At 37.9% G+C, this 24,021-nt stretch overlaps 2 protein-coding genes and 1 pseudogene across 2 annotated transcripts; 2 read left to right on the top strand and 1 right to left on the bottom strand.

Moving 5' to 3' along the window:
• The first annotated feature begins 2,712 nt into the window (after positions 1–2,712).
• On the top strand, positions 2,713–17,797 carry LOC131780081 (general transcription and DNA repair factor IIH helicase subunit XPD). The gene is made up of 31 exons (XM_059096698.2): positions 2,713–2,819; positions 2,903–3,002; positions 3,536–3,613; positions 3,771–3,833; positions 4,284–4,397; positions 5,015–5,131; positions 5,497–5,550; positions 5,840–5,902; positions 6,076–6,199; positions 6,665–6,761; positions 7,435–7,490; positions 7,794–7,847; positions 9,629–9,652; positions 10,436–10,509; positions 10,971–11,065; positions 11,425–11,543; positions 12,069–12,138; positions 12,329–12,398; positions 12,692–12,793; positions 13,087–13,150; positions 13,256–13,347; positions 13,702–13,731; positions 13,834–13,926; positions 14,007–14,079; positions 14,833–14,903; positions 15,113–15,196; positions 15,609–15,668; positions 15,920–15,967; positions 16,278–16,328; positions 16,483–16,527; positions 16,934–17,797. The coding sequence occupies exons 1-31, from the start codon at positions 2,815–2,817 to the stop codon at positions 17,021–17,023; spliced, it is 2,280 nt and encodes a 759-aa protein (XP_058952681.1). The 5' UTR covers positions 2,713–2,814; the 3' UTR covers positions 17,024–17,797.
• On the bottom strand, positions 7,924–9,234 carry LOC131781769 (piggyBac transposable element-derived protein 5-like; annotated as a pseudogene).
• An 856-nt stretch (positions 17,798–18,653) lies between the features above and the next one.
• LOC131780082 (mediator of RNA polymerase II transcription subunit 15-like) lies at positions 18,654–23,436 on the top strand. The gene is made up of 4 exons (XM_059096699.2): positions 18,654–18,796; positions 18,914–18,976; positions 20,429–20,473; positions 21,306–23,436. Exons 1-4 carry the CDS (start codon positions 18,746–18,748, stop codon positions 23,016–23,018), a joined length of 1,872 nt encoding a protein of 623 aa, XP_058952682.1. The 5' UTR covers positions 18,654–18,745; the 3' UTR covers positions 23,019–23,436.
• The last annotated feature ends 585 nt before the right edge of the window (positions 23,437–24,021 follow it).

The raw sequence follows: 24,021 nt of genomic DNA, 5'->3' as shown, positions 1-24,021 counted from the left end.
ACTTCTCTGATGAGGTTAAAGAAAGCAGTTTGACCCATAAATTTCGATACTGTGGTACCCACAATCAAGATCGACTAAATCATTTGCTTTTAAGCTCGATATAAAGGGTTAGTTGTTTCGCAGAAGCAAAAAAATGCAAGTAAGACAGTATCTGAAGACCTCGAGCGAGGTTTAGAACCATCAGCCGACATCGGAATTACGTAATAAAAAATAAAGTTTGTGTGAAACGTATGATTAGATTTATATGATTTATATGTTTTATATGTGATTGTGTTAAACAACAGTCGACCAACAGTTGCGATTCATATAACCGACCCAATTTCTCATCTGACCGACCATCAAAGCGCGGTTAGGTTGTATTATTATGGATTCAACTCACTATCTCTTGCGATTGACCGAAAGCGTACAGTGAATTTTCGAAATCAGCGCATGGGACATCATCAAGTTTCAGATTATTCAATAATCCTGTCAAGGTAAGGGTTATCAGCCTCAGCCATCGGTTTCAGCTGATAACCCACACCTCGACCTTGATGATTCTGGATATCACTAAAACCTAATCCAGTTAATGTTTATTATCTGTTAGAACACTAGCTAAGACCGACCCAACGGAGAGAGGAAAAAAAAAACAGACTTGATTTCTACCTGACTGCTCGTGGCAATAAAGTTTTCCGTGTGCGCGTGCTTTTGTTATCTTTTATTTCAATGAAGTCGTTAAAATCGAGCAAATTGTTGAATGCACATACATTTGCATTTTAACATCGACCAAACTTTGGATACTGGTGTTCCCAAGAGGCCAGCCAACCAAATAAGCAACACAACAGGAAAGAACGTCACAACAGCAACAAAAAATATTTTGGAAACATTTTATTATTTAGAACGAAAACACTGAGTTGCTGGAAACTGAAAAATACCAGGTCGCCGCAAACGGGCGAGTCTCTTTCCTGCCCTTGGAGATCAACTGGAAACGATCATGTTCCCATCAAGCTGTTTGCAGGAATCAGTAGTGCGGTTGGTTCGCGGTTGAGCTGTAGAACGCATAAAATAAACGCGGTTGTAGAATGACGACACCAAATTCACCCCAAATAAATCTCCCGAATGTCTCAATCATATCCGGTACATCATTTGGTTTGAAAAATATTTTAAAGGTAAAGCTGGAAATAATCGTGACAAACTGTTATTTATTTCGATTTCAAAACTAGCCGATTACAATTTTCTATAACTAAAATATCTATTTATTCATTTGTATTTGAAGCGTACCTTGGTAATGAAAATTACTTTGAGCGATCATTCAAATTGACGTTGAATTATTCATTTATTTAAAAGCTTGATCATTTGTTTCTGTGTAACATAATATTTCGATCAATATTACTCGTCTTTTCTCCAAGCTGCATAAACGCAACACCAAATTGATTTGCTTTTTCGGGGGCTGTTTTATCTCGATAAACATATTTAAAAACCATTGAATATAAATGTGCAGCGATTAAATTTTCTTTAGGCGGATTAGAACCAGAACTTGAAATTTTAGCGAACCCTGATATAAGAACTCCTTGTATAGAACATCACATGGAATTCACAGAAGCTCGATCACGCGGAGTTTGATCGCCACATACGAAAGGTTGTGATCTTCCCAATCATTCTGTTTGAATTAATAAATATAATTGTTATTATTGAACAAAATGTTGTATATTGTCTTTTTGACGGCCGTAAAATCACTAGTTATTCATGGAATGGCTAACGGTGTCAACAGTGTCCGTATTTATGTAAATATTTGATCTGTCGGTGCTTTCGACGTGAATTCGATAAACACAGCCGTCGAAAATATTTCCATACCTAAAGCAAACGATCCTAGTTGGCAACTCGTTCCTACTTTACATTGCATTGATTCCCGAATCGAAGCTTTCTGTCGCCTCCGAATCGTTCAGAATGTCATCTCCCTCGACTCTCGTCATATTTTTAATCCTTTGCCGAAGAGCTATGAGCTGGCGTGCAAGATTTTTGTCTTGTAACTGTAGTTCTTGAAGTTCCTTACGTACCCATGTTATAGCGTTCTGTAGGTCCACTTGTCTTTCGGCGATGGTTGCTCCCTCACGCTGTATTACAGGAACTTTACTGCCTTTTTCGCTGCCAACTTTCTCACTGTTGATCACGCTGTCATTTAAAAATTCCCTCGTTTCTGGCTCTTCGATAAAATTAACACGGCGTTGTTGTTCGAGTTTCGCATCATCTGTTTCATTCAATCTGTTCATCTTGAAGAAGTTTAACACGCTCTGTTCTGGGTGAAAAGTAAAGTCCTTGGGATAGTGTCTTGGTGACCCGTCGAATGTTGATCATCAAATCGTACTATTCCGTGTACGTTGTGAAATGTTCGCTATCGCCTCGGGTCAGTCTTTACTTCCTGCGAGAGTCACGAACTCTGAGTGATTAATGAGTTCGGTATGTTTTGATTTATTTCAAATGTAAATATTAAACCTCTGCGAGAGGTCTTTGTTATTTTCCGCCAATCAAATAGTCGGAATGTTGTTAGCGTGCGTATTTTAAATATCATAATGTTCATTATCAGGAAAAAGTTTAAAGTACCATGCTCCATTCCTTTCATTAAATCGGATTTGCCAAACTGTTAACAAATAAGTGGAACGAAGAAAAATTAAATCATTGCGACCTTAGTCTACCTTGTCGCAGCTTTGTTGGTTAGCGGCCATTGTAGAGGAGCGTGCGCAGCAATCCCCCAAATAAACATGGCGGACGGAGACGATCTTTACCTAAGTGGACTTGTGTGACTATTTCTAGTGTGTTAGCTTCCCTGGTCCAGGAAAAATGAAGTAATTTCTTTTTGAAATGTATTTTCTTAAATCAGCTGATTTTATTTTTTAAATCAGCTGTCTTTTTGCATCATTTTTCTCAGGTTAAATATAGACGGTCTTCTTGTGTACTTTCCTTACGACTACATCTATCCTGAGCAGTATTCGTATATGATGGAATTGAAAAGAACTCTTGATGCTAAGGTACGTCATTTAAGATATTTTCGAGTTTATTTTCTAGCATACTGCGCTTGTAACCCCTATTATCATCGGTGAGGGTTTCACAGTTGAGTTACGTAACCAATTCGAACGTGCGGTTTTCGGTTCGAAGAATGCATATAGTGGTGTGTCGTGCAGCACGTGTTCATGTTTGAGGACCGAGACCAAGGTTTGCACACTTCCCCACAGGAGAAATGCCGAAGCCATTACCTGTCGCTTGCACATTGCCATTGCAAAAACAGCTGGGTGATGACCAAATGGAGCAAAACGGGATGAGGCTCAAACTATACCAGCTGATCTGGAAGAGATCATCAAGCTACAATTGCATTGCTGGGGTTTTGTTTTCAACATAGCCATTGTTAACAGGCACAGCCATTCTGTCATGAGAGAGATGGATTTTGACAGTTTTGAGATTGCTTCCTTTACTGTGAATGTATTAATGATACTCTGTAAGCTTAAGGAAGCTATAGTTATTGTAGCTTAGTATGTCTTCCTAATTTTATGTCAATTATTTTCAGGGTCACTGCCTTTTGGAAATGCCTTCTGGAACTGGGAAAACTATCTCATTGCTGTCCCTGATAGTTGCCTATATTTTGGTACATGTAATATTCTGGATTATTCTGTAATCACAATGTTTCTGGTCTGTTTGGACTTATTGCTCCCTGAATACTTAATTTTTCACTCATTTAGTTGAAGTTTAAGATTTTAGAAATAGAAGAATAGGTCTCACATTTATCCAATCCTTTTCCACAGTCCAAACCATTTGAGCTGTCAAAACTGATCTACTGCTCTCGTACTGTTCCAGAATTAGAAAAAGTAAGTGAACATGTCAATTAATTTCAAGCTGGAATTTGCTAGATCCTATACAACTTGTTTGCCAAACTGATATTCATTCCCATGTGTTATTTCCTGGGTTAAGACATCCTTGAGAGTCAGGTGTCTTGTGCAACCACAGAGCTGCTAATACATGTAAGTTTGAAAGTAAGGGCAGATGAGAAGAGTCAGTGGCAAGGTTATCAGGAACACTGTGTTGTTTTGTCAGATTAGACATAAGACTGGGTCCAAGGCATTTGTAGAGAACTGCACAAATCTTGAACCAAATTCTGAATATGGAATCAATTCTCACATTTAAACCTACCTGTAACTGGCAAACTGCACATTTAATTCCACCCAGAACTGGATGCATGTAGGAGGCATTGTTTGTAAAACTCGTTAGGCTATATAGGGTATATAACAATTAAATAAAGATGTAGTGTTTAACTACAGGTTTTGGAAGAGTTGAAGGTTCTTTTGGAGTATTATGAAAAAGAAACAGGAAGAAAACCAAAACTGTTAGGGCTGGGACTCAGCTCAAGAAAGAATCTTTGCATTCATCCTGAGGCAAGTGCTACCTATTGTAGATGCATGGTTTGTATTCTGTCAACTCTTTAATCCCAAGATCTGATTGTTAATTATCCTCTTTAGCTACCACACATTTCTTTGTAAATTAGTTATGAGAATTTGGTATTAGATCAAGATAACAACTTTAACCTGACAAGTTTGAGTATTCTTATTACCTCTTTGCATGGATATTATAGGGAAAAGAACTCCCATGAGTGACCAAGACAGAATTTCTCCTTACAATATCAATACAATATCAACCAGATAAGCAATGAGAATAAAGAAAAATATAAATTTGGGGATGATTAGTTGATCCAATATTAAATTCTCTGAACTAACATTATAAGAATTGTATGTTTGACAGTAAGGAGAATTACAAATTTGATCTGGGAGTTGAAGGGTTAAAGGGTTAATTCCATTTTTGTGTTTAATGGGGTGAAGCACTTATTTTCCGAGCGAAAAAAAAGCCTACTGCAATAGGGAACCCCTAAAGAAAGAACCTTGATTTGTAAGAAAGTGTACCTCGTGCACTAATTTTCCAGTCCCTTGGTAGTAGTGTCATTAAATCAATATGTAATTGTGACAGTGTGTATCATAAATACTTTTCCTTTTGACAGGTGAGTGCAGGAAGAGAAGGGAAGAAAGTGGATGGGAAATGTTTGAGTTTAACTGCATCATATATACGTCTAAGACACAAAGAGGACAAAACTGTTCCTGTTTGTGCATTTTATGAGGTAATGATCTTGTGGTGTAAAATAATGTTTATATTATACTAATAAATTGAAAAATCATGATGACACAGAAGTACAGTGCTTCTTTATTTTCCTTCCTTGGAGAGATTAAGGCCACAGTATAAAGCATCCTTGGACATCTGAAGGAAAATTTAAGAGGCTGTTTACATCATATGCTGACATCTAACAGTTACATGTACATCTAACAGTGACAGGGTTAGGAATAATCACCCATTTTGGAGTCTGTGAACTGGATTTGGTGTAAACTTGTGAAATAGTACTGTACAGAGAAACCCGAGTAATCCTAAAGACCCCAAACAGTTATTAATGAACTTGACTATTAACAGTTGCCTTGAATTTCATTTTAGGATTTTGATGCTCATGGTAAAGAGGAAAAAATTCCTCCTGGAGTGTATAATTTGGTAAGGACTGTATCTACCAAATTAAGTGCATAAGTTTGTTATCTTTGACCTTCATACAGAGCAATGACTTGTTGAAATACTCTACAGCTCACCGTGAGTTTCAATTTTGACTATTGAAAAAAATATGCATGTTTTAGTTTTGAAATTCAATGTAATATGTGATCTTGGAGTTGTGAATCCTTCTATGATACAAGGCAAGATGGTCTAGAATAATATGATAACTCTTGTTAAATTTGTTTTAGTTGATAATGCTTGCTTCATTTAGTTTGGTTTGTAATCTTGGCTTAAGGGTGACCTGAAAGAATTTGGCAGGAAAAAAGGATGGTGTCCATATTTTTTGGCAAGATATACAGTAAGTGCACTGTTACTGAACTACAATCTAACTAAAATTATCTCGCAGGTTTTCTGTGTACACTTAGCTGCAACACTAAATTGGTGAATATGAATACTATGTTAGGAAGAAGTTAGTATAAAATCATCTGGAACTTAAGAATTGAAGATATTCCATTTGATGGATTTTTTTAGATATATCATGCAAACATAGTTGTGTACAGCTATCATTACTTGCTGGATCCTAAAATTGCTGAACTAGTTTCAAAAGAACTGGAAAAAACATCAGTTGTTGTCTTTGACGAGGCTCATAATATTGGTAAGGAACTTAATAATTCTTACAAACAGTATTTGTAGACTCCTTTACAGCACAGTAATGGAAGTTAAGGGCTTCTTAATCAAATTTCATATTGATTTTATAAGTACAGCTGTCATTGGGTTGCTCTGGAGACACTTGATCATCTGAGGAGCAAAACTGATGGGCCATGTTAGAAGTTTTATTGCTAGCAGTGTGAAATAAATTAAATGTTTTAAATGATTGCTATAAATTCTTATCAATCGCATATAATTAGTTAATGATAGTGCTGGTTAGGATATAGAGGAAATTTGGTGAAATTATATTTTGTTGTGAGAAGATGCTCAGTTATAAGACCTACCCCAAGTTCAATATAGTTTAAAGTGCACAGAGAGGCTTTAACTGAAAAATTGCTGCACCTTATGTAACCAGAAAACTACAGTATTTCTTTTTCAAATAAAATCAATGACAATATTTTTTGATTTGTAGATAATGTATGCATTGAATCCCTGAGTGTGACAATTTCAAGAAGAACACTTGATAGAAGTCATGCTAATGTTGAAAACTTGGCTAGAACTGTTAAAAAGTGAGTCTTTTTCAGTTTTCCTTACTCCTCCCTTGAAAGTATTGTTTTGGTTTGAATACCCTATCCACCCCTCTCAAGTGCTACTTATCTAAAATCCCACAATTTGTACACTGCATATTGTAAATATCAAACTTTTCTACAGTTTTTTTTTTTTTTGTTGTAATATACTAAGCTTGATTTTCATTTTTAAACTTGCCTAGCCCTCCTTTTTTTCGGTCAAAGAGAATTTTATGTGGTTAATATTAGCTTGGTGCTTTTTTTTCCGAATTTGTTCGAGGGGTGCTTATTTCAGTGTTCAGAAGCATCAGCAGCAGTGGGGACTTGTTTCTGTTGTACCGACTTGTTCACTGAGAAACAACAATGAAATACCAGTATTGATCTGAAATGAATTTCAATCTTTGCTTTACTTTGTATTTATCTGAAAGGATTTATTTAGCTTGGAAAGCAAACAATAAATGAAAGTAGGGGAAGTACTTTCTAGCAGAAAAGGCGCTGATACCCTTGATGTACTCAAACAATTTTTTCTTGTAGGCTATTTTACTTATAGCTATTTATCAAAAAAATCTCTCGAAAACACTTTTATTGTGAGAAGGCATTAATTGAAGGATTTTATGGCACATATTTGTAAATTTGACATCCACATGAAGTCATTTGCAGTTGTATTCTTCTTAAGTCTGAAACAGAAGGATGCCAATCAACTGAGGGAGGAATACAGCAGACTTGTACAAGGTATAGCAGGGGGAGGGGTGGGGCACAAACAGACTTATTACTCTAGCATGACCCTTTGTGTGGGAAAATCCTGTCACAGTCATCCATCCATTTTAATATGAATAAATTCCATTTAACCAAGAGACGAAAATGTTGCTGTAGAAGATATTACCCAGGTGAGGTCAAATGCCAAAATGGTTAAGGACCAAAAGATTACTAAAAGTGTACTTCCTCCAGTCAGTTTACAAACAGCCAAAGTACAGCAGATAGTTTATGGACAGAAGATGTGATTATGATGTTTGTTAACTTTTGTGATGGACACAGGTTTACGGGATGCAAGTGTTGCTAGGGAAACTGATGTGGTGCTGGCTAATCCAGGTACAGGCATACATGAAATTTTTTTTAACTTCATGATTAGTCTCTTAACTAATTGGTTTTGGTTTAACCCATTGAGCCCCACACCTTAGAGCTCAGACCACCCCCTGAAATTCCAGAGAAAATGGCTGCTACAGTGAACACACAGACCACTGCCAAAATAATTTAAGATTTTAATGTCTTCATTTCACTCTACTGAAGGGAAACTGCACAAAGTTGCATATTATAAATAATATACTTTCCCCCTGTCAAATTTTATTTTCAACTTGAGCATCAGGCTCTCTCAAAAAAAATTCTAAAGCTAGAGAACGGATTCAACTTCATGATGTACAGCGAGTCATTAGCAAGGTTGCCTTCAGCTTTGAAAGTATTTATCAGTATGATGACTCTCTTTTGCACTCTTATTCCATCAGAATCATGTAAAAAGCTTTCCCTCAAATACAACACCAAAAGACAGATCGCAAATTTCTCCTCAACAAAAGGAATCCTAAACTTTCCAACGCGGGTCAATTTTGAATTTGCCCGCCATAGCGACATCGCGACACGTCACAAGGCGCAGCTATAAAATTACTTTTTGCGAGTCAAGAGCAAGAACAAACCAATTTTTACGCCTAAATGAAAAGTTTCACTTTGAACAATGCATATATGTTCTTCGCTTTGGCAAACTTTTTCTCCAAGCAAGTTACAAGGGCGCAAACTTTGCAGAGGAGATCGTTTTGGTCTTCTACGGTCGGGTCAGCAAGATGTAAATATTTCCCCAGAGTCATTAAGCGGTGCTCTGGGATCGTTTTTTTTAAGCAATCAACTCCAACAAACTCGTCAGAATCCCAGTACATTGCCAGCTGAGGAAGTTCATGGATTCCAATGAGAATGTTTAGCCCGAGATACGCTGAAATTTCCGCTTGAGTAGATGTGAACGATCGATCCCCTTTCGAACGAGCGTACGCAACGGTGTATCGGACGATTTCGTCAATGTAAGCATCGTCGATAAATACATTGAAGAAATCTTTGGCAGTTGCATTTTCTCCGAGATCTCTGGTCGGGCCACGACGAATGGAGAATTCCTCAACATTAATTTGTCGCAATTAGCTAGACCATTGAAGAGCATTTGGTCGGCTTTCTTCTGCGGCAGATTCTTCATCACTACTTTCGTCGCTTCCTTCTTCCTCCTCACTAGCGTATAGCTCAACATCGGAATCGCTTCCCCTTTCTTGCGACCGTAGGTCGAAAAAGTCTTCCATCTCGTCATCCACATTGCGAAGCAAGTTTTGTTCATGCTGTGCTTGACGAGCTTGTCGCTTTTTTCAATTTCTTCGATGATAAAACCAGCGAAGACTTCTTGCTCTTCATCGGATGAAAATTAACTTTCATCAATTCTTCCAGAAGCCATGTCTTAGACCGCGACATATTTTTGAAAAATTTGTCAAAAATCGCACGGTTAACGTGGAATAGCGAGTTTGGTCTCAAACGAAAGCTTATTTTTTGCATGTCACGTTTCACTGCTTTTCAATACCCAGGGGAGTTTTGTTTCTAAGCTACAGCCAATCAAAACAAGCCATTTCTGACAGGGCGCATGAGGGCGCATTGGAATTTCAGAGGGGTTTTATTTCTGGGCGCATGAGGGCGCATCGGATGTCAATGGGTTAACATACTGAAGCAATGATATTCAAAACATATAAATCTCTGACTGGCTTATATTCCATTGTAGTTACTAGTTACAACTGTGGTAAAATCAATGCAGTCATTGTTAACATTAATTCAATTCCTTTTTTCTGTTTTTGTAGTTTTACCTGATGAAGTTCTGGAAGGTGATTTCAACACTTGCATACCTTAGTTCTCCCTTTCTTTAATTGATCAAACTTTCTATTAATTAACCATATCTTTAAATTGAATATTTTATTGTTTATGTCATGGAGACCTTAAGAGACATTTGATATTTCTTTTTACCTAATGCCCTTCAAGGGAAAGAAGTTATTTTGGGGACAATTTTTCCTTCAACACAGGGCTGTCATTTTCCTTAATTGCATACACCAGTACCTAACCCTTTAGCTCCCAAGATCTCATTGATAATTCTCCTTACTGTCTGCCATACAGTTCTTGTGATGTTAGTTTGGAGAATTTGGTGTTGGATCAATTTATTATCTTCTACTTGGAATTATCCTTTATTCTCATTACTTGTCTGCTTGATGTTGTATTGAAATTGTAAGGAGAAATTCTTTCTTGGTCACTCATGGGAATTAAAGGGTTAAAAGAGGCATACATGTTTTCTTATTTTCCAACACAATTTTCATCATGGATCCAACTTCAAAAGACAAGTGGAAAACTCGTTTACAAACCAAAGACTGAATCACAACAAAGTCAAATGTACATGTTCTGTGTACAGAATTTTTTTGAGGATGATTTTTTTGCTCTGACTGACATCTTTTTGTCATGTTACTATTGTGTCATCAAACTCCATTACAATAAATTTCAATTGAATTAGATGAGCTAAAACATTCTTCACTTGTTTGAAAAATATTGACAATGTGATACATTTATCCATTAATATCCCAGGGAAATTATCAACAACATTTCTCTTTTTTTTCTTACAGAGGCAGTACCTGGAAATATTAGACAAGCTGAACATTTTGTAAATTTTATGAGACGGTTTATTGAGTATTTAAAGGTTTGTTCCACTTTGCTTTTACCAAAGATCTTCAGGTTAATTAGTTTGATGCTGTTTATGTACCTCACATAAAGATATTTAAACAAGAACAAACAGATGCTTTAACTTCTTACATGTACCTCAAGACATTGTCCTCATTTGTTAAATGTTGTGATGAATTGTGCTGTGACTATCATATGAATATACCAGGCAAGGGTAAAGGAGATAAGACAGGGGGACAAAATTTTGGATTTTGTGAGTCATTTTATACATACAGTGTTATGAAGTAAAAGATGCTCAATTTTCTTGAATAAACCAAAGAAAAAATGTGGCTAAATGTAATGTCAAGTGAGATTGTTGCAGAATTAAATAATGTCTGAGTTGATTTGAGGTAAAATATTGGTGTCATGCTCAGAAGTTCACCATTTGTATTTTTTGTTTGTTTCCTATCACAGTGGCATGTTTTTCTATTATTTTTTCAGACAAGGCTAAGGACACAGCATGTTGTGCAACAAAGCCCTCCATCTTTTCTGCAGCATATTTTCCAACAAGTCTGTATTGAAAGAAAACCTCTCAGGTATTTTCAAGTAACCAATCACTTGGCTGATTGGTTGATCAGTCATTTGATTGGTTAGTCAGCCAGTCAATCAATCAATCAATTGATGCAATCGATTCTGTAGATAAATTTACCCTTTACACCCTAATATTAGTATGCATATTCTCCATACTGTTCTCTATACATTTTCTAAGATGCTGATTAGGAGAATTTGTTTAATGACCAAGAGCTCATTTAGTTGGTGATCATTCCTTTATTCTCAGGACCTTATTGTGTGATTTAGGGTTGACAGGTTAAGGAGAAATTAGATGCCAGTGACTCTTAGGAGTCAAAGAGTTAAATTATTATTAGTGAACAACCTTGATATTTTATTTTTGAAGATTTTGTGCAGAGCGGTTGAGTTCTCTGTTATACACACTGGAACTCCCTGATGTTCAAGACTATGGTCCTCTAACACTGATTGCCAACTTTGCTACCTTAGTCAGTACCTACAGCAAAGGTACAGCTCACTTATCTTACTTGTATCATTATGTTATTATTCAAAGTTACACTGTCTTAAAATTCATACAGAATATGAAAGAAAACCTCAATTTGAAGCTGAGACTGTGCTGATAAAAGTTGTTAATCACTTTTCAAATAGTTCATCTTGAAGTTAAAGCTTCTGCGGAATCCATGAACTTAGCCCATAGTTGGCTGTAATCTCTTTGCAGAACATGTGCATGGCTAACTCTATACTGTGATGAACCATCATATTGATGTTGAAAACAATTCTGTTATTCATGTTTTTTGTCTTGGGCTATTCTGTGATTTGGTTCCCTTTGTTTGCTTTTAAATTCAGTCCTTCATTTTTAAATCATCACAGAATGCCATACTCGTGCCTCATAAACCTAGTTCAATGGACTTGATTGCCAGCAAATGTCTCTGTGTATACCTCTCTATTAGGTTGTCCAAACTGTAGCTATTGGGAGTAAGGGCTTCACAAGAGTGCTACTGATGGAGCTTTATGTTTGATTTGTTTGTACAGGGTTCACATTGATCATTGAACCATTTGATGATCGTACACCAACCATACCAAATCCAATCCTACATTTCAGGCAAGTGATTCTCCAGTTTTCCTCTATTATGGTCTGTTCTTTTAACTACAGCAATGCTTGATTCTATTCAGGCAATTTTCTGGTTTTCTTTTACAGTAAATTTTCAAACTGAGTCGGGAACAATCTTTATTTCACTTCAAGTTCATGAATACACTTTTGATCCCAGTCTTTCCTCTTCTTTCCCTCTTAGTTGTATGGATGCTTCCATTGCTATTAAACCTGTGTTTGACAGATTTCAGTCTGTTGTCATCACATCAGGGGTATGATATCACTCAATTTTTCTTTGATTAACAAGGTTTTTGCCTGTTGTTAGACACTGATTCAAGACCTGAGAAATGAGACAAGTGCAATTTTTAAATGAAATTTCAATTGTAAAATACAGATATAACTTAGTTTGTAAAACTCAGTTTGTAATTATTGTAGTGTTCTTTATTAGTGGCATTCAGACTGGTCTGAGTGACCATACCATGATAAAGGAGGTGTGTAATCTCATATTATGAACAAATCAGTGCTTTTCTTCCTGAATTGTTTTTATCTTCTCTTGACACCCCAGACTTTGTCACCAATAGACATGTATCCCAAGATTCTTGACTTCAGGCCGGTGACCATGGCAACATTCACAATGACACTTGCTAGAATTTGTCTGTGCCCCATGGTGAGTGAAGCATACTTTAAGTCGAAGATGTTCAGAACTAGAAAGGATGCCTTTTCCAGAACTTCTGGATTGACTAAAGAAACAATTATTAATCTTAAGTTGCTCCAAATCCAACTGGCATTTACATGCACAGTTAATAAGTTTCTTCACTTTCACTTTAGTTCTTAATTCCTAGAGATGAAAGTATAAGAAATGTATGGCTGACAGTGTGGAGAATTGATATTTGGGTCATGGGAGTGAATGGTTGAAGAGAGGTTCAACTGAAATCTTTTGTTGACGTTTTTTATTTGCAGATTGTTGGCAGGGGAAACGATCAAGTAGCCATGACGACTAAATTTGAAACAAGAGATGATATGTGTAGGTTTTCTAAGTTAAATCATATGCTTTCACGTTCTCCTCTAAAGCTCAGAGCACAAGGTGAAAGTGATGGTATATAACGTTTTCCTTTTGATTCTCCGTTAGCTGTCATTCGTAACTATGGCAACCTCTTAGCTGAGATGTCAGCCGTGGTGCCCGATGGGATTGTTTGCTTTTTCGTCAGTTATCAGTACATGGTAAGATAGCGTTTTCTCTTCAAGCAGGAAAACTATTCGTTCATTGCTTTTGCTCGCTTAAGAATATAAACAGATAAGACGTTAGGGGCTGTAGGAGGATTATGATGAAGTTTCGCCCAACGATGAATTTTGTTTTGCCTCTTTATTTTTTTCTTGTTTAGAGTGACTACTCCTTATTCAAATAATTGTTCTTTTGCATGGAACAGTTCGTGTCATCAGCACCCGGATTCATATTAAGCGTGAAGCTTAAGGTTTCCTTTCATACAAAATATACATATAGACCAGTTTTTTTTTCATTTGTCTATCATTCTTTATTTAATCGACGTCTGCATATTTTTTTTTCGCTTCATACAGGAAGCAGTGGTGTCCATTTGGAATGACCAAGTAAGAAATTTGAGTATGATTTGATTTCCAGTCTTTGAAGGATAAACATTACATCAATTTACATGTGGATAATAACTTCACGGATTTTTGTTTTGTTTTAAGGGTATCATCAGCAACATTCAGAGAAATAAGCTTCTTTTCATTGAAACTCAAGATGCGGCAGAAACCAGTTTAGCTCTTCATAATTACCAGCGGGTGAGTTTCGTAGAATTTAGTCAAGGACAAAATTTTCATTGTGCCTTCATGCTTCATGTTTTCCTCTCTCGTTTTTTCAGGCTTGTGAAAATGGAAGGGGAGCCATATTGCTCTCTGTGGCCAGAGGAAAAGTTTCAGAGGGAATTGATTTTGGTAATCAAGTGTAGAATTGGAGCAGTTTTCAATCGGGTGTCGAAATAGTCGGAATAAAATCTGAATTTGCATTTTCTTGTTAACTTCTCTCTGTAAGTAGTCCACGAAACTCAAGTCACCGCCATTCAGCCATGTTTCTGTCATCTCTCAGAGTTCTCATTGTTCTCTTTGAGATATTTTTCATCGTTGTGACTGGCTTTTGTGACGACTTCGTTTTGGTTTTATGACACTCAATCGAAAAGAGCTCTAATTTAAAAATAGACCGTGTATAGAACTGCAGTTGTAATTTTAAAAGCACTTTGCATCTCTCAAACTCAAAGAAGGTTGTCGCAACCATTGTCAGCAGCCATCTCCAGGTCGCTTGTTTGGTCTCTTGTTAATAGCTTGGTTAACGGGACTTCAGTTCAATTCTTTGTTTCGTTTATTTCTGTGATATGTGTTCGAGAAATTTTAAATTGAATGTCGAAGGTAAACCTGGATTGCGTTGGTTTGCTTTGCCACGCTCTGTGATTGGTCCAGAAAACTCACGCCACTCTCTCAACCAATCAGATGAAAAGCAAAACCAACCGCGTCCCGGCCTTTCGTTTTTTCCCGCGCATTTTTTTCTTGGTAGTACTTATTTTCTCCTTGTGAGGTTAGCCTGTGTCCTAATTACCTGTTGGGATTATTTTGTTTATGGTTCTTACGCACTTAATCCGAGAGCGCTTGAAAGCTAAGGCTCTCATACTTGCTGAATTCTTTTTCTTTTCACAGACCATCACTATGGCAGGGCCGTTATCATGTTTGGAATTCCATATGTTTATACTCAAAGTAGAATCCTAAAGGTCAGTGACAGGAACTTGTCGCATTTTAAAATTTTTGTTCTCCATTTTTACTTCCAAGCTAAACAGATCGCATTATTAAACTATGAATTTTGGACTCAAATAATGGTGTTATATTTGATATGATCCACTAGTGTCTAAGTTACAGTGAAACAGCCACATCTTAATTCATTCGGATCGGCTCGTTTAATATGATATGTTTTTGTTAATAGGCGCGCCTTGAGTACCTCAGAGACCAGTTCAACATCAGAGAAAATGATTTCCTTACTTTCGATGCAATGAGACATGCTGCTCAGGTAGGAATCAAACAAAAAATAATTATCGCCTTCTACGACATATTCAGGTACCATTTAACTTCGAGAAAGTCAAGCAATAAAAATCGCCAACGTTCCATGCACGGTAGAGGCGGTTGTCAGCGAAACGGCTGCTGACCGCCTACCGTTCTCTGCGCCCCCGTTTTAACGAACCGAGATCCTGGAACGAGCTAAATTGCATGTGCAGTAGATTACTGCAATTATCCTGATCCATGAAAATCGAACGCTTGACTCATTTTCACCTCTATGCGGTAAATAATAATTTGATTTTGATAGAAAGATTCTGTCTTTAATTTTGGTTTGTAGAGGGTGGAATTGATGTATCGTATTAAACTGTTGTATTTCTTTGTTACTTTGGTACACTTATCTTTCATTTGCTTCTCTGATCTCTCAGTGTGTTGGCCGAGCCATCAGAGGAAAAACAGACTACGGCATCATGGTGTTTGCTGACAAGGTATAGGCTAGAAGCTAATTTTTGAACTTCACGTGCCTTTTCCTCTCAGGTTTCCAGTCCTCTTCTCTGCATGAAAGGTACCATGTTACTCTCTGTTTCTCTGACAATGTGGCTGAAAATTATTATTATTACTATTATTATTATTACTATTATTACTATTATTATTATTACTATTATTACTATTATTATTATTACTATTATTACTATTATTATTATTATAGTTATCATTATGTACCATTCATTTTTTGCAGAGATTTTTCAAAGTTGACAAAAGGGGAAAACTTCCCAAATGGATTCAGGTAAATTAAAGAAGAAACTTCATGAAATAGGGTTTAGATGTTACGACAGAATTGGTCAACAATCCTTTTGAAATTTATTCTTGCATTAAATGCTGTCTGAAGCAATTAAGAAGTGTCGAAAATAAACCATGATTGCTTCTGTTTTGCTCGCGCCATTTTTCATGGGACAAAGGTAAAAATCTTAACCCCCCCCCCCCCCCCAAGTAAAAATCTTAACGTTCCCCCGTCCCTCCCCGCTAGAATCGGAGCCCGAATCCAGATCAAAGCTTTTTGAATACTTCAAGGCTAATTCCCTCTGACTGTATTGCAGGAGTACTTGAAGGAAGGAGTGTGCAATGTGTCTATCGATGAAGCAGTCCAGGTAGGGATGTGTACTGTTTGAAATATTTTAACAACCTTAATTTTTGTGTAGGCGTGTTTTTTTAAGGCGAGCGGAGGCGACCACGAAGGTCCTTGATCAATAAATTAGGTCGCCCTATGTGCAGAGAACTGAAGTTATTGTTTCTTTTTACTAGATCAGTAAGAGATTCTTGAGGCAGATGGCGCAACCGTTCGACCAGGTAATGTGGGAGTTTACAAAGGACGACGGCGACACCGTAAACAACGTAGATTAAACATTGAACTTATATGTTACCTACGAATCTCGCGATACTCTAAATTCATTTAGTTTGTTTCTCATTGTCAAAACTATCTCGAAACTGAATAGGGAACACAGCGTTAAATTAGAAATAGAAATTAAATAAATCAGCCGTCGTAGTTCACGATCTCCTGGCAACGTAGAGTTTGGTCATTTCACGTTGTTGTTTTGCGGAGGACGCCAAGAAATTTACACAGATTTATAACGCACGTGCACGGCAACTGTTCTCCTCATTAAACTTTTTGTTTAGTGACGTTCCCGTTGCTGTTGCCGTCGTGGTTTTTCTTATCTATGATATGATTGACTGTTTCTTTTCCCTTCAATCACAGGAGGATCAGCTTGGCCTCTCGCTTCTCACTGTTGAGCAAGTGGAGTCTGAGGAGTTCCAGAAAAGAATACTTCAATCAGCCGTTGCATGATTGGTTAAGAAAGTAGACCTACTTAAAGCTTAAGGCTGGTGGTTAAACGTAGACCATCACATTACTTCGTAGGTAGATCACGGTAGAGATATTTTCGCGAAGTGAGGTAGCACCAGAAAAAGATTACAGAGGGGATACTTAAAGATCTAAGGTTTGTCTGTTGCAATTCGACAGGGCCTAAAAAAACTCCCCAGGAAGTTAACACCATTTGCAATTCTTCAAATTAAACAGGAAATTTGAAGTTTTCTTTCTGCTGGCCTTGTACTTGGAATTAAGCAGCCAACAGTGAGCAAACGTCTTCCAACAAGACATGTATTGTGTTAACTTACATGGTTGCGTTTATACTTTTTCCAGTAGCCATTTTTTGTTTTTGTTTTTAGGCCCTCTATAGAAAAGGTGGCAATTCATTCCGTTTCTAGTTTAAGTTTGTGTTAGAATCGTCAAACCTCGTTTTGTTGTTAGTATGGCTCTAATCGTATGTACATATTTATGGACTCGTCTTTGGTCTGATATCGAAATATGGATCATTATGTAACTTTGATATGTAAAGAAAATAAAAGTATTTTGTTTTAACCACATTATGATGACGTCTGTGATCTTTACTAAGCAGACACGGCAGTACGGAGTCTTTTTTATAGATAAACTATGTAAATAAAGAAATTCCGTGTCTCTGAACAACCTCACTTTCAAAAGGAGGCCAATTGCTGAACGTTTCTTGTGAAAATGAGGTTTGTCTCTTTAATAAAAGAAAAATAAAATAATTTTCATATCAAAGCTTTGTACTTGGCCTCGTTTTAAAATAGAGGCTTAGATTATCGTGAGAGTGGCTTTTTCTGCCGTCTCTTTATTAGATTCATATCATTTAATTTGTCTGGCACCTTCTCTTCTCATGTGGGCGAAAAGACTATTGCAACCATTGCATTTATCGGAGACAAACCTATGACAGATCATCTCAAGCCCTGAGTAGATTTCATCTGTATTGTTTTGCCAATTAATCGCTGAAAATTATATATTGCTGCAAGCACTTTGGATCTCTAGTAATTTTGATTTTTAATGATCGTGGTTAATTTCCCAGGGAGGGGAGAGATTCTCGAGTTACACCAGTTTTTCTTTCAAAAATATTCTTGCATAGTACGTTAATTTCTTGCTGGAAAATAATTCCCTCTTTCTCTCCGTATGAAGTTCTCAAACGCAAGGTAGGAAGGGTTTTGCATGGATTATTTTTCCTCTGCGCCTTTTATTATCCTTGAATTTTCTTCATGCCCCTCCGCCCACAGTTTTTTGGTGCGTGCCATACACCGTGACTCGGGCAACCTTGCTTTCCTCGTTGAGGTTGCGTGTTTACCCTGTAAACACTTGACAACTACGCAACTTCGACAAACACGTGGCAAACTCCAGATTACGGTTTTTATGCGACATTTAGCTATCAAATAATTTATTTTTAGCCACAAATTTACTTGCTCGTTCTCAAGGACTTTCAACTGCTTTCTAAGGGTGTAAATAACATCCTATTTCCGCATACGACCATTCCGCGTCACGAAAGTACTAGAGAGAGTTTCTCGAATTTATTTCATCAGCTTGATCTGTGATTGGCTACTGAGCGACTGCGTCCCGTTGTCACTCGGCTCGATTGAGGACAGCTCGAGGCGTCTGCGAGGTCGATGAACGAACGCAATCATCGCTTTAATTTGTATTTTGGCGCTCTAGAGGGTGAATTTAACGATGTCAGACTCTGGCAACTTTCATGATCAAGAAGAAGAATCTGAAACAGCGGTAAGAATAATTCCTATTAAGACTGTCGTGCTTAAGTTCTCAAATATGAATTGAATAACAGTCTTTCAAAATTTCAAGTGTTTTTATACAGGGATACTGTCAATTTTATTATTTCAGGTTAATACGGCTAAGCGAAGAGGGAGAGGAAGGAAGAGAACTCCTTCAAAATTTACTTCAAAGGTAACACGATCTTTTAAACGGTTTCTCTGGTAGTTTCCGTTGTAGCGCATTGTATTGCATATTTGTTTACAATAGTGGCTGCGACTTGGTCGCGGTGGAGTTAGTTTGTCCGCGGATTTCCTTTTGAACGCGCACTGACCTAACAAGCTCTCTGTAATTCGCTCGGTATCAGTGGCAAAAGTTCTTTGATTTTCAATTTCAGGTGACAGTCGAACAAATAGACACCTAAAATTTCTATTAGAGGAAAATTGATGACAAGCCACATCCTGGTCAAAATAAATAGGTTTAGTTGTGACATGTAGAAAGTTCGTCCCATCAGAGCTATAGATAAAAGAGATAATATAAGTAGTTTATTTGTAATAACTTTGCTATTAATCATTTGAATGACACGATTATTACAAAGGATAATATCAATAATAACAATAAAAAGAACTATTAGTGGTTTAAAGCAAGTTTGTTTTAAAAATTTGTCTGTCATCTGTTGCGTTTGTAAATGAAATATGTCTGTCATCTGTTGCGTTTGTAAATGAAATATGTCGATTAATGACAAGAGTAGGTTTCGCCATACAAGGTGTTCACTGATTAAAAATACTGGAATCGCAGTGCATGCATGAGTTAGATATACATATTTTACCAAATGTTTTACCAAGTCTTCCCTCCGGTCCACTAGCTAACCTAAACCTTCCCCACGTGAAGAAAGAGCCAAAAAGAGTTTGTAGGTTTGGCTAGTGGAGGCACAACCCTTTTTCTCTGAAGTGCCCCATGTGCACACCACAATCATAGCATTTTGTTTAGCCACTGTAAAACGAAGAGCCACTTCTGGATTTAACAACATGGCAAATTTACCCCTCATGAATGGCTTTTTCCTTCAAGCAATTGTGCAGAAATTAAGTTTAACTTCAGGCCTAAATAATAAACTTTGCACAAAAAGATTTAATAGCCAGAATATTTCATGACTGCTGAGGCTTTAAATTAAATTTTAAATTTTTCTGCTTATATTATCCCTGCTACAGTATGCGTGAAGATAACATTTTTATACTTATAATTTCATGATGTATTGTCCATATATATCAAACCAAAAGCATACATTGTGGAGGTGTGGTAGCCTCATAGTTAGTGCACTTGACTCTGAATTGGGTGGTCCAGGTTTGAGCCCTGGCCAGGGTCATTGTGTTGTGTTCTTAGGCAAGACACTTTACTCTCACAGTGCTTCTCTTCACTCAGGTGTACAAATGGGTATCAGCAAATGTGCTGGGGGTAACCCTGCGATGGACTAGCACCCCATCCAGGGGGGAGTAGCAATACTCCTAGCCGCTTCATGCTAAGAAACTGGAGCTAAGCACCGGCCCCATGGGCCACTTGGGCCTGTACAAAGGCTTACTTAAAAACATACATTACAAACTTCTGATGAAAACTTATCCCTGCAACCTCTCCATCTTTTTTTCTTTTAAGAGCAAAAAGTCAAAGCAAAATAATGGAGAAAGCAAGGATGTCTTGGTAAGCATGATGACTACTTCTTTTGTTTGATAGGAGGGGTGCTTATCTGAAAGGGGGTGTGGATTGAAAGAAAAATGCTACGATTAGTTCAAGGACTTATCCCTTTCTCTCTTGGATCTCATTAATAATTCTCCTTACTGTCTGTCATATAGTTCTTCTGATGTTAGTGAGGAGAATTGGGTATTGGATCAACCAGTAATCCCCTTGATATTGGGTTGATTTAATCTTGGTCACCCATGCCAGTTCAAGGGTTATTGTATTAAAAAATTGGGAAATCCAATTTTTTTGTCCCGCAGAAGTACATGGATACAATTGTTGCCATGCCATACCACTGAGATCATGTGAGAGATATCCTAACACTACAACTTGCTAGGATATGATTATCAGTGCAATGCTTTTGTAGTACCCTTGCAGTATGAAGTGTTTTCATCTTGTATTTCAATTATAAAGATCTTTTTTTAATCATGAATTACTAAACCCACTTTGCTGCTTATCACTTTAAGGTGCACACAGAAAACCTTAGCTTCACTGGCTGGGCCAATTAAGATATTGGATGTCGGTGCAATCCTTTTCTCTGTTATAATTAAGTTGATTAAATTATGTCAATTTCTAGTGATGTTGATTGACAAGCATGATTAACAAAGAATCTGTTTACTGACCAAAAGCAGGCTGCAAGCAATTCTTATTAGAGCAAAGTTGGTGAGATTAGGCCCCATCCTAGCCTTCCAGATCTTTGTTTTACTTGAAATTATCAACATATTTTTGTCCCCTCTACTTATGGGAAGTAATATCTTGCATCTTTAAAATGGCTGATGAAAATGTTCCTGTGCAGGTGACACCTCCATATACTGTGGCTCAACCTCCACATACAGTGCCTCAGCTACCGCAGATTGTTACAAACCCTTCACTGCCAGCATCTCAGCAGGCTAATTTATTACCTCATCTTATGCATATCACTCCTCAGCATGCAAAAACAGTTCCACAGCATTCACAGGCAGATCCACAGCCTTCAAATGTGGTATCTGAGCATCTGCGTACAGCTCTTGGTATCCCACCTTCAGAAACTCCAGGGGCAAGACCTCAGCCACCATATCCAGTACATACACACATAAATGCAGTAACCCAGCCTCAGCTTCTGAGTACAGTACCACAGCCACAGCACACAGTCCCTCAGCATCTGACAACGGGACTACTGTCCCCACCCACAGTACCTCAACCACTAGAATCTGGACTTCAGACCCCAAATACAGTACCACAGCATCTACAAACTAGGCTTCAGTCCCCACAAATCTTAACACAGCATTCAAATACCGTACCTCAGCCTGTAGTTCATCAAGCTCCTTGTGCTGTTCCACAGCATTCACAAGTGCCACATCTGTCTCCAGCTCATGGATCTATTGAAGGAGTAACACCACTTCCAACCTTTTTCCAATTTACTTTGCCTTCCAATCTGTATACTTCACCAGTGATTAACAGTGCTCTGCAAACTCCTCTTCAACAAGGTGTTCCTTCTGCCTTGACAGCCCCTCATTCATCCACCATGAGTATGCTTAGTGCTCTCCAGGATGACAAACTATCCTTGATCCTTCCAGTATTAGTGAGAATGGAGCATAAGATAGATCAGATTATGGCGATGATTGGAGCTAAATCAGCTGCTGGAGGAAATGGGCTGCAAATTGGAAACCAGTTGAATATGGCATTGATGGGAAATCAATCAAGTGTCCCAATGTCTGAAAGCCAGCCAACTGCCACGGTGGCTGACAACCAAACACGTGCAACCTCAGCACAGAAAAGCCACCAGCCAAACCAATCAAGTTTCCCTGGGATGGTAAAGCATTCAAACCCAGCTACAAGAGAAACCCAAAATAGGGCTGCAATGCTAAAGCAACCGAATGCAAAAATAATGAACACCAATCAGTCAAATAATATACCGGCAGCAACACCACTGAACACTCCTCTGCGACCCACCCTAACAAACAATACAGACAATGGATCTGCCTCTCATTCCACAGATATAGAGGCCCCATCTAATGCTACTTCAGCGGAAGCCCATATGATTAATACTACGCCCGACAACGAGGAAAAGGTAGATTTTGAGATGGAATGCCAAGGAAGCGGTCTTAAACCACTACAATCAGGACCTTTCGACGTCTCAAAGTCACTTCGTGGGATCTCAGCTCGTCAACGAATACAGCTTGAAATGGCTAAAATAACCGAACAGACGTTACCGGAAGATTTAGACTTTCCCATATCACGTGACAACCTCATTGCCCTGCAGGTGAAGTCAAATTCCACAATGAATTTCGCTGTCCGATTGTTACGCGAGCTCTTCACGCCAGACGAACTATACGGCAGAAACATTTCTGGGGTCCGAGGAAAAGACCAAGTTGACCCCACCAGGGTAGAAATGATCAAGGACATATTGTTTAAAATTTATCGCACATCACCGGCAGACAAAGAACTACTGTGGAGGTACTGTCGTAAGGCGATGGATTCATTTTTACGGAAGATGCACCGCCCAGATCTCGTAGAAGAACAGAAATAAAACAAATCAACCTCACGCAACGATATGCAGTCATTTTCGTCGGAAAATACTTACTTAGAAATAATACAGTACAACAATTTTTGGATACGTATACGCTTCAGCTTGGCATACGTATTTTGGGTCTCTTTTGTATAGACCTAGAGCAATCTTCAGATAAGTGTCAATGGTATGACGCGGTTTCGGCGATTTCGTTTGTTTTGCTTCTCTTCGCACTCTTATTGGTCTAGAGAACTTGCACCTCCTCTCGACCAATCAGATGCAAAACTAAAAGCAATGGTGTCTTGGTCACCTGTGCTTTCCCGCGCTTCAAACAGTTGGTTTGTCTTGCTTTGTTCTCGTCGACTCTTAATAGAATTTCTCTTGCTCTGATCTGATTGGCTGTTACGATTAATTTGGTTTTGGTTTTACGATTTTCGATTTTCCCAGATGTGGGAAAGCAGTAACTAGAATTTCTTTGTGAAACGGAACTAGTTTGAAAACTTTGCTTTTTTTGTTTTGCGTATATCAAATAAATAAATTGAGAAATTCTCAGACAATAAAACTATTAACCCTGTAGTTACTATGTTGCTGTGGTCTGTTCAATAACAGATGTGGTAAGGTTCGTAAATTACTCTAGCTTCGAGGAACGGATAATGTCTAAGGATAGCCTGGTTCAGGCGTTGAGGTGATGAAATAGAGCAAAAAAACGAAGGGTGCGATAGTCGTGGCGAGGGTATGTTTGGGTCGGATCGCTTTACGCGACGTGCGTATTTTTACTGATTAAACGCCTAGAGCGCCTGGAAACAGTCTTAGGACAAATTTACGGGTATCTAGTCGTTATATACCCTCGGTCGTTTCGTGCCTAAATTCAGAAGAATCGTACCCAGTTTGAGTCGGTTCTTACCCGAACTGCTGCTTTATAGGCACCAGTCCCAATATCCATTCTTTGTCGCATCACTAGCTACATAAGCTAATGCATTCTCCCCCCAGACTCCTAAAGCCGTGCTAACGCCGCGATACTTGC

This window comes from Pocillopora verrucosa, chromosome 7 (genome assembly GCF_036669915.1).
Source record: "Pocillopora verrucosa isolate sample1 chromosome 7, ASM3666991v2, whole genome shotgun sequence".
Lineage (NCBI taxonomy): Eukaryota > Metazoa > Cnidaria > Anthozoa > Scleractinia > Pocilloporidae > Pocillopora > Pocillopora verrucosa.
Note: the sequence above shows the minus strand (reverse complement) of the source record. Positions and strands in the feature narration are given on the sequence as shown.